This window comes from Amia ocellicauda, chromosome 12, assembly GCF_036373705.1.
Source record: "Amia ocellicauda isolate fAmiCal2 chromosome 12, fAmiCal2.hap1, whole genome shotgun sequence".
NCBI classification, from domain to species: domain Eukaryota; kingdom Metazoa; phylum Chordata; class Actinopteri; order Amiiformes; family Amiidae; genus Amia; species Amia ocellicauda.
The window spans coordinates 420,001-429,908 of NC_089861.1; the positions used below are offsets into that span (position 1 = coordinate 420,001).

General features: G+C 47.2%; 2 protein-coding genes across 2 annotated transcripts in view; one reads left to right on the forward strand and one right to left on the reverse strand.

Annotated features, from left to right (window-relative positions):
* Positions 1-2,281, forward strand: part of rnf175 (ring finger protein 175) — an 8,409-nt gene extending 6,128 nt beyond the window's left edge. The window contains exon 9 of the mRNA XM_066717991.1: positions 1,426-2,281. Coding sequence (XP_066574088.1) covers positions 1,426-1,546 — 121 coding nt within the window. The 3' untranslated portion in view covers positions 1,547-2,281. The remainder of the gene's footprint in view (positions 1-1,425) is intronic.
* A 78-nt stretch (positions 2,282-2,359) lies between these two features.
* Positions 2,360-6,331, reverse strand: tlr2 (toll-like receptor 2). The gene is made up of 2 exons (XM_066717989.1): positions 6,028-6,331; positions 2,360-4,952 (listed from the first exon to the last, which is right to left on the reverse strand). The coding sequence occupies exon 2, from the start codon at positions 4,943-4,945 to the stop codon at positions 2,567-2,569; it is 2,379 nt and encodes a 792-aa protein (XP_066574086.1). The 5' UTR covers positions 4,946-4,952; positions 6,028-6,331; the 3' UTR covers positions 2,360-2,566.
* Positions 6,332-9,908: the final 3,577 nt, after the last annotated feature.

Consider the following 9,908-nt stretch of genomic DNA (forward strand, 5'->3'; position numbering starts at 1 on the left):
TGCTGACAACGGAATATAATAATTAAAAAAGACAAACATTTAAAAAGGAACAAAATATAATCAATAATCAATAATAATAGTATTGGGCCCACAATCACCAGCAGTGAGTGGTGTGTGGCAGAGTCTATAATGAAGCTGAAGAGCATCGGTCAGGAGCAGGACCTTCGGCACAATTTAACTTCCAGTAGATATGGAGTTTATGTTCGTTTAGTAACGGCACGTTTATATTAACATTTGACACATTGTTTTAACTGTGCAGTGATTTTAAATCGGCATCAAGGTTGTAAGCAGTGTGAGCGATTTACTTCCTCATTCTGTATACTGGCAAATAAACTGCACTGCAGATACCGATAGATCCGTGTTTGTTTGTGCGTTGTGTGGATGAGCAGCGTGTCAATGAGATGCGATGTCTGAACGGCTCCTCAATTAATAGACATGGCCGTGGCGCAGCGCTGTCGCAATACAGGGTCCGTGATGGAGGGCTGCCCCCCACCTCCACAGCTGCGCAGATCGGCTCCTTCACTGCGTCTCTTTGCTGACCATTATCATTCAGCGTGCAGCATCCCTACGATGATGACGCACTGGCCTCAGTGTTTCTGTCCACAGTGTGCTGTATTGGAGGTCAGGCTGTCGCTGCTGTGACGGGTTTTGCTGCCCGGGAGTCCACTGGAGCGCCTGGCAGCGCTGTCCTGCATGAGTATCTGGAACAATTAGTGAGCATTATAACAAAACAGTGTGTTTTAAATATTGTTTATTTCATAATACGGGCTTGTAAATGTTATAGGAAATGCATTTATATATATGTGTGTGAATATATATAATCAGAGAGAGAGAGAATCTCAGCGCTTACAGAACAGCTCTGTAGCAGATTTCATTCTTCAGGCGTGAATCAGTCCTGGTGTGAGTGCTCTGTAGCGTGGGTTCGACCCCGGTCCTGGGGGCCCTACCCTTCTGGGTTTTGTTCCAACCCAGCTTCCAATGACATAACAATGACTTAAGCCAGAGTTATTGTAGACGGCAGGGTTGTAAGTGAAGTATAGAATTGTATAAATAACTTATTAAAGAACCAGCTCTTTTATTACACAATTTAAAAAATAAAATCTAAGCAGAGTGTTACTCAGAGTATTCAATTGAGTAATTGAGAGCTCAGCTGGAACAGAAACCAGCAGGGTGGGGCCCCTGTGGGGCCAGGGCTGGGGCCCCGGCTCTGTGGGAACAGGGTCTGCACAGAGACGCCTCCCACACAGCGGGTCAGACTTATCGCCCCCCGCAGGGGGTACGCTGCAGTTCAAAAGCTCTGGAGCCCATCTGCTCTGGACTGGGAGGTGAGAGGGTGTGCGTGTGGTTGTCTGTGTGTGTGAGTGCGTGTGCTTGTCAGTGTGTTTGCTCAGTGCCAGTGTGCTGTGCTCCTTCACTGTGCCGCAGCTGGGAGCGCACTCACGTGCTGTACGGGCAGCTGCTGGACTGGCTGCGCTACCTGGTGGCCTGGCAACCGCTGATCATCGGGGTGGTCCACGCCATCAACTACACCCTGGGGCTGGAGTAGGACCCCGGCGGGGGCGCAGGGCACCCTGGGGCTGGAGCAGCTGGGGCACAGAGGCCTTCATCGCCCACCTGTACATGTCTGTATATATTGCACTTAAGATTGTACAGTCAGGACTCTTTTCTACGCTGTAAGTTATGAATGTAAATACGGATGCAATGACCCTGTCCTGCGTCTCCCAGCTGGCACTCTTGCCCTCCTGCTGTCCGCTCTACTCTGAGCCTCTGAGTAATAAATCTGTTTTATATGTATTTCAGTTTGTTTAGTGAGTCAGTTCTGTCACAGTTGGGCTTCTTCCGATTTTCCTTTTTTTTGTTTTTCTTTTTTGCAAGTTGCTTTTTTTTTTAATGTATTTTTAACTTGTCAATTGCATAACTGCTGTGCAGCTGTGGAGACGGGTCTGTAGTGAGTTATTGCACAGAGTTAGAATTTGCTTAAGAAGCGTTTTTTAAAAAGAGGAAGGGTTTAGGTCTCACTTCCTCAGGCAGGCCTGTGTGACGGTCTCTTGCCCCACGCGGCCCAGAGCGGTTGTGCAGACCCGGCACACGCTGCACAAAGGCCTTCACATACGCCTGCGCAGACCGTGGGTCAGAGTCTGTCTTCAGCAACACATCTTCATTCTCACAAGACACCCATACAATCGCACCCTGCAGTGACCAACACGTCAGTGCTGCTGTGTGTGTGTGTGAAGAGGGCTTCACCTGTCTGGAGAGGTTCAATAAAAGGTGTTTTAGTACCTGTGTGCTTACTGTGTGTGTGATGGGCACGGGGGGAGGAGAGGAGCACAGAAGCCAAGGCACTGAACCTGTTTTATTGCGTTAGTCACAGCGAAATGGAAAGGAAAGGAAAAGTGTTTTTACATCTTAACCTCAGTACAAGGTACCCTACTGGGATGGGTATAAGTGTGAGAATGTTTACAAAAATAAAATATAACTGAAAATATGCACAGCTGCAATAAACCAGCTATATTCACTCCCAGTTTACAACCTATCTGTGCTGTAATTCCACTCCTGCATCCCACGGTTAGTCTGCTGTGCAGTCCTGGTTCTTAATGGCCAGTTTGAGGTTGTACCAGAAGATGGGCCTGAGCTCCTCGTCCTCTGGCCACTCCAGGTAGGTCCGGGAGTTCATGACCTGACGCAGCTTGCAGAACCTCTTGGGGATGGTCTCCTTGGGAATGGGCTCCAGCAGGATGAGCACGGCTGTGTCGGTGCTCTCGTCAAAGAGCCGGAAGTGGGAGAAGTCCAGCTCGTACTTGCACCACTCGCTGCTGACAAAGTGGCGTGACAGCACGAACAGCGTCTTGCGGCTCTGCTCGATGGAGTTGATGATGTTGTCCATGATCCACTTCCCAGGGAGGAAGTCTCGCTTGTGCAGGCAGAGCTTGAAGGGAGGCAGGACACTCTCCAGCTCCGCCACCAGGTAGTTCTCCACCCACTCGGAGTCCCTCTCGCTGTAGGACACGAAGGCATCGTAGCACAGCTCACTGCTCTGGGGCGCAGCGGGCTTCCTCTTGGCCCGGATCCAGGCCCAGCTCATTCTGAGGTACCACACGGCGTGCAGCTTGTAGCACAGGGTCCCCACAACCAGGAACGTCAAGGTCACGCCTGTGCAGAGCACCGCCACGACCGCGGTCATGTGACACTCGAAGACCGAGTGCCGGGCGTCTCGGACCAGGACTCCTCTCAGAGCCGTGGGGGAGTCGCACATGTAACTCTGAGGCCAGTCGGGCAGCCTGACCATGTGGAGGAGGTCCTGCTGCACGAACGCCACAAACTCGCAGGAGCACACATAGTTATTGTCACCAGCCTCCAGGGTGGTCAGCTTGCGGTGGGCCTGGAGCCCGCTCTTGGTCAGCCGGATGAGCTTGTTGCCCCTCAGGGACAGCATTGCCAGGCTGGGCAGCAGCCGCGCCTCAGGCAGGGTGACGAACTTGTTGCCCGAGAGGCGGAGCTCGGTCAGGAGAGGCAGTGTGACGGAGAAGACGGACAGAGCGTTGTTGCTCAGATCCAGGACATGCAAGCTCTTTGGGACGCAAGGCGTTAATGTGCGTATCTGACAGGAGGACAGGTTTAAGGTTTGGAGGTTAGGAGGCCAGTGACATTCCCGAGGCATCTCAGAAAATAAATTGAGACTGAGCTGCAGGCAGGTGAGCTTGACCAGTCTGGTGAACAGCTGGCTTAATGGGCCGATAGACCTCAGCGAGTTCTTGGTCAAGTTCAGGACCTGAAGCTCTCTCCACACCCCATCTCCGTGGCAGGCCGACTCCTTCATGGCACTGTCAGTGAGCAGGTTGTCACTGAGGTCCAGAAACTCCACATGTCGAAAATTGCGAGACGTGTTGCAGGGGATGAGGAAGACTTTGCTGTTGATGATGGTCACTCTTGTGGTGGCATTCAGAAGGTTCTGGAAATAAGTCAGAGAACTGAAGGCATAGAAATCCAGGATCTGTATATTTCTGATGAAAAGAGTGTGCAGATACTTGGGCTGAACCAGCTTGGCTTTACTCCACTGGCCGTGTCCTGCAAGCTGGGAGTCTTCCACCCCCAGGTAGGTCAGCCTTGATGTCCCCAGGAGCAAGATAAAGGTCACCACGGCCTCGTCTGTCATGGACACGTTCCTAAATGTCAGCATCTCCCCGCCTCTCCGTCCAAATTCCCCAAGCGGCCGCATGGACTCTGCGTCAGTCAGTTTCAAGTCGGTGAGGGTCAGGTGTGTCTTGCTGCTGGACAGATCCCGGAGAACGCAGGATGTGAGATTGTGGTCCCGCACAAACGGGCCACGCAGACTCACCGTGGCAGAGTCCAGGCTCCGTAGGTAGCCAAAGCTGCCTTCTTCATACCGAAGCAACTCATTGCCATCCATCACCAGATCACCCAGCTGCTGGATCCCATCGAAGTCATGGCCACCCACGGCCTGGAACGCCGGGCCTCCAAACTGCAGGCTTCTCAAGCTCGCCAGGGGCAGGAAGAGCAGACCCTGCCCCAGAGTTTGGTAGGTGTTGCCCAGCAGGTTGAGGTGCTGCAGTAACGAAAGCTCGAAGAACCAAGACGGAGACAAATCGCTCAGCTGGTTGTAGGACAAGTCCAGGCTCTGCAGGTTCGCGAGGCTTGTGAAAGCTCGCTCATGGATGGAGTGAATCCTGTTGCCCTGCAAGCTCAGCGCTCTGAGCTGCAAGAAAGACCTGCAGTCCAATTCTGAGATCGCTTCAATGTAGTTGTAGGAAACATTGAGGCCCAGCACGTCCGCTATGGGAAGGGCAGGCATCTGCAGGAGTTTCTGCTCAGAGCAGTCGCACACCTTGTGCTCGTCACATCGCTGACACGTCGGCCTGCCGCTCACGCTGGGGGGACCGAGGAGGCACTGGGCCAGGAGCAGCAGAGCCGCAGCGAGTGACCCCATCCCGGACCTGAGAGTAAGAGCAACGTGGAAGGGGTTTAATAGAAGTTTCTAGGTGATTTCCAGCAGATAAAAGGGTTCTGGGATTTGTGGAACCTCAGTCACATTAATGCACAACTTCACACACACACATTTCTTCAGGCTTTGCAATCAGTGAAACAAGCATTAACTCTGTACAAATGGCGTGAGTGGATTTCTTCCAATTTTCTTCCCCATTAACTGGCAAACTAAAGTTGTGTTTTAAAGTTATATCCCATACACAACATTAAGGTCTAGTAGTTTAAGTAGAAATAATAGAACAAAAACTATTAATAATGCTACACAATATGACACAAATAAAAATGTAAACAATAATCATCGATTTTTTTATACAACGATATGCCTTGTAAACGATGCACTGTTTGATTGACAGCTCCTCCTGTACTTGCTGATGTGCCCCTGTGACGCACAGGCTCCTCTCTGAAAGCGTGGTTAGATATGCTTGCTGCTTGAAATTATTCTCAGGACACAAACTCATTACGTTTGTGTAAAATATCAAGCATTTATCCAGCAAGAAAAGCATGTATTTTTTATTCACAACACTTTCCTGCAAAGTGAGGATTGTGCACAAGTAACTTTGTGCACTGTGTGTAAATGCAGAACTGAATATTGCACTCCAAGCAATAACATTTTTATTGAGGGAAATCTGAGTTATATTTGAGTCTAAATTTGAGTGTGGTTATATTTAGGGTTGCAGGACGACATATTCTGGGGAACTGCAATTACTAGAGGTTTGAAGGGTATATAACATTATTTAAGTAGTTTTAAATGTACAAGCCTTCTCTATGACACAGTATATATATATATATATAAGTCAATATGTAGCTCTTGTGCCCAGGATCGTCCTCCCACTCTAGATCAGTCATGAATCTGCTACTCTAAACTTCCCTCCTAGTTCATTTCACGGCCAGTGGATGCTTTTGGGTTTAATTCATGATTACTGGTCTAAAAGCGGTGGAGCAGTGAGAGCATTAGAGAAGTACAGACCATGTGAAGCAACTGACGAGTAAAACACAAATTTTAAAAGAATAAATAAAAATGGATACCTTTAACCAGGCTTTGCCACTTGTCTCGCAGATTCCAGAAGTGTGTTGCAGTGCGTATCTCCTCACGCCGAGCGCAGAGACGGGCGGAAGTGGGCAGAAACGAAAAGCACAGCCCCGAGGGAGGCATCATCTCCCAGGTGGGCTGTGTTAAAGTCAGATTTAATATAAGAAACATAATAATATAAGAAGAGCATTAGAAAGTGTCCAATCGAGAGGAGGCCATTCGCCCCATTGTGCTCATTTGGTGTCCAAGGTTTGGTTGAAGGGGCTCGCTGACCGATGATTAGCTTCACTGCGCAGGGCCTGGGTGACAACCACCGATTCTGTGTTGTCTTTGATTTATTTTTTATTTTGTAATGCTGTTTGTACTTTTTCACTTCCTTGTGGTTCTTCGAGTGGTTTCGTGTTAGTCTGGGGGGTGGGGAAGGGTGGGAAACTTTAAAAAAGCAATAATGCTTTTTACACTGTTATTATTTGTGTTGATTTCACTCGATAAAAACATTTAGTCACAAAAAATTATAATTAGAACGCAGGCGTCGAAACAAAACCAAGTTAAGACATCAAGACAAGTCACATTAAATGCAGCAAATTTCAACGCCCTAAGTATAAATGAAGTATTAACAAATATATATGTGTATGTTACGCACACGCTTCACAATGAACAATGCCTTGACTTTAGACAGTGTTTGGGACGTGTGCAACTTCAGTGCGTGTCCTTCTGTCCCGTGTCTCTCCTCACACTGGGAGGGGGTCCCCAGACAGCAGCACGGTCATCATCTGTGACTATGTCCCGGGTCATAAGTCAGTGGTGCAGAACCTGTTTACAATACTGTTTAGTATTGATTATAGAGCACACAGGCATGTCCTATTCATAATGAATGCACAGTCTAGTGCCTGAGAATATACACTTCAGACCCCCAGCGATCAGTGTTAGACGTTATATCACAGCCAGTGTCCTTGACAGATTCAACACTGCAGCCTCTTCATAGGCCAGTGTCTCTCAGAGACCGCTATTGCTGAGAGCCCAACAGACTTTATTTGCATCATTATTTAGGAAGATGACCTTTAACAGGAGGGGTTTAGTATCAAATTAAACAAGTAATAAAACGACTGCATTGTCGCCAAGACAGAAAGCAGATCAGACAAGATATGACACTAGAAATAGGAATCTGCTGTGACATGCGTGCAGAAGCAGAGAGGTAAGAAGCTCCTGTTTTCTGGTCAAGGCCATTATTTGGGGATTAGCGATTGGTGGTGAACAGTTCTGTCTCTGCACTGGATTAGATGTCACACAACTTCACAGCGCAGAACAACCCAGAACCCAGAAGAGGCCTTGCAGACTATTTGACAATTTCAACTGTGCCTTCAGAGGGCATTAGCAGGCAGGATCATTCCAGCGCAATCACTGCTGCTTTATCAGCACAAGAAATGTGTTCAGATGGGCACTGATACCAGCGACCTGTATGGGAACGTGCTGGTGCATATTTCCTCTCGGTGTGAAGCACGTGCCGTTATATTTCCTTCAGCCGGCCACACGTGCAGTTGTTTATCGCTCACACGTGCCATCTCTGCTCAGGGGCGTGTCCAGCACTCTGCAAGTCAAGGCCAGGATGGGACACCGATCTCCAGTGGGATGGAGAGTGAAACTCACGTCATACACATCATGCTCCACTTAAAACTGCGTGGCTTTGAAGTTAAGCAGCACTGAGCTGTTTTAGCATGCAGCACCAGGGCACCATCCAATATAAACACAGGCAGGCAAAGCATCGTCACGAGTGAATAACGACTGATTTAAAATATATCATCTGATCATGACCGACAAGCCAGAGCAGCATTGCTTTTTAAAACAAGATCTGAAGCTGGATCATTCGTTCAGAAGTTTTATACGAGACAAACAAACAAAAAGTGCTTATTGGCCTATAGGGCCTACATGTCTTTATTTGAAATTCCTCACACATCACTGAGTGCTGCTCTTAGCAATGTTCCTGTCAAAGGAATTCACTCATTGTCAGCAATTTCCCTGATTGTGAACCTGAATGGAAACGCACTGCTCTGTTATTTACTTTAATAACATGAAGTTTAGCACCTCTGCCGCTACTGCAATTAAGTTTTAAGTACCATTTTACTGTAAAAACAAATCAAAAAGAGAAATAAAGAAAATGTATTTAAAATATTTTGAATTTGTAGTATTTATGACTTCACTGACTTTAATAAGGCTGGAGAGCTCTCTCTATCAGGCGTCCGATTGGCTAATTGACTGAGCAATCAGGGAGGAATACAGCCAACCAATCAATGGTCCAGACTGGCTCTTCTGTTTCTCAGTAACTAACCCAGACCAGGTATTCTTACAGCTCCGGTGCTAGAGGACCACAGCACTTCCTAGCTCCCCGCCCCCCACCACCCTTGAGCTCTTCATTAGTTCATTAAACTGATTCTTTATTTTCTTTGGTTTAACCCCCTCTCCTGGGTCTAATGCAGGTGAGGATTGGCAGCAGGGTCTCAGTCGAGGGCTACCGTGTCTCCTGGCTTTTGTTCCCATTAAGTTGCCCTGTACCACAATTGGTATGATTAGTTGATTACCTGATTAACTGGAGTAATTAGTAACTAGTTCTCTCCAAGCTGCAGATGGTGTTACAGGTAGTGGCACCTTGAATCAAAACCATCTTTTAAGCCATGGACCATAACAGACATTTACACAATGTTATGTGCATCATATATGCCTGAATGGTGAGCATCAGTGAATTGTGTAAATGTGAAGCTCCAGCTAGAACAGAACCCAGGAGCCACTGTGGCCCTCCAGGAACCTGTTCAAGCCCCTGATTTAGAGACTCATGAACCGGCTGAGGGACTGAACTCGAGGAACATGCGCTTCACCAAGCGCTGAGAACCAGCAACTCATCCCCAAACCAGGGACCCGTTTCCCAGAGAGAAGGAGACACTACAGGCTGTGACAATTACTAAAATTGTATTAAAAACATTATACTTACAATAAAAAAATAAAAATATATTTTTTTTTTCTGATCTGAGGTTTACGTGTTCCAATATTTATATCAGCAATAACTTGATTACAAATAATAGACAATTTCTGAAGGAACTTCCCAGATATATATACACTGATCAGTCATAACATTATGAGCACTGACAGGTGAAGTGAATAACACTGATAATCTCGTTATCATGGCACCTGTCAGTGGGTGGGATATATTAGGCAGCAAGTGAACATTTTGTCCTCAAAGTTGATGTGTTAGAAGCAGGAAAAATGGGCAGCGTAAGGATCTGAGCGACTTTGACAAGAGCTAAATTGTGATGGCAGCTCTTGTGGGGTGTTCCCGGTCTGCAGTGGTCAGTACCTATCAAAAGTGCTCCAAGGAAGGAAAAGCGGTGAACCGGCGACAGGGTCAAGGCTCATTGATGCACGTGGGGAGCGAAGGCTGACCCGTGAGGTCCGATCCAACAGACGAGCTACTGTAGCTCAAATTGCTGAAAAAGTGAATGCTGGTTCTGATAGAAAGGTGTCAGAACACACAGTGCATTGCAGTTTGTTGTGTATTATTATTATTATTTCTTGGCAGACGCCCTTATCCTTATCCAGTGCAATGCAAAGTGCAAAAATACAGTTAAGTTAAGGCCTCAAACATTACAAATTCCAATTTACATTAAACAAAGCAATTCAAAACATAATACATTTTACAAATTCCAATTTACACAGGCAAGTACAGTAAGTGAGGTCATACATCCTGGATGGTAAAGCTAAGTGCTGTCAAGATGTAGGGTAACAGACAAGGGCTACAGGAAAGGGAGCAAGGAGGAAACAATCAATAATTATTAGTATTAGTAACGCAAGAAGCATGATAAAGTGCTGTTAAGTGTTATCTTAGGGG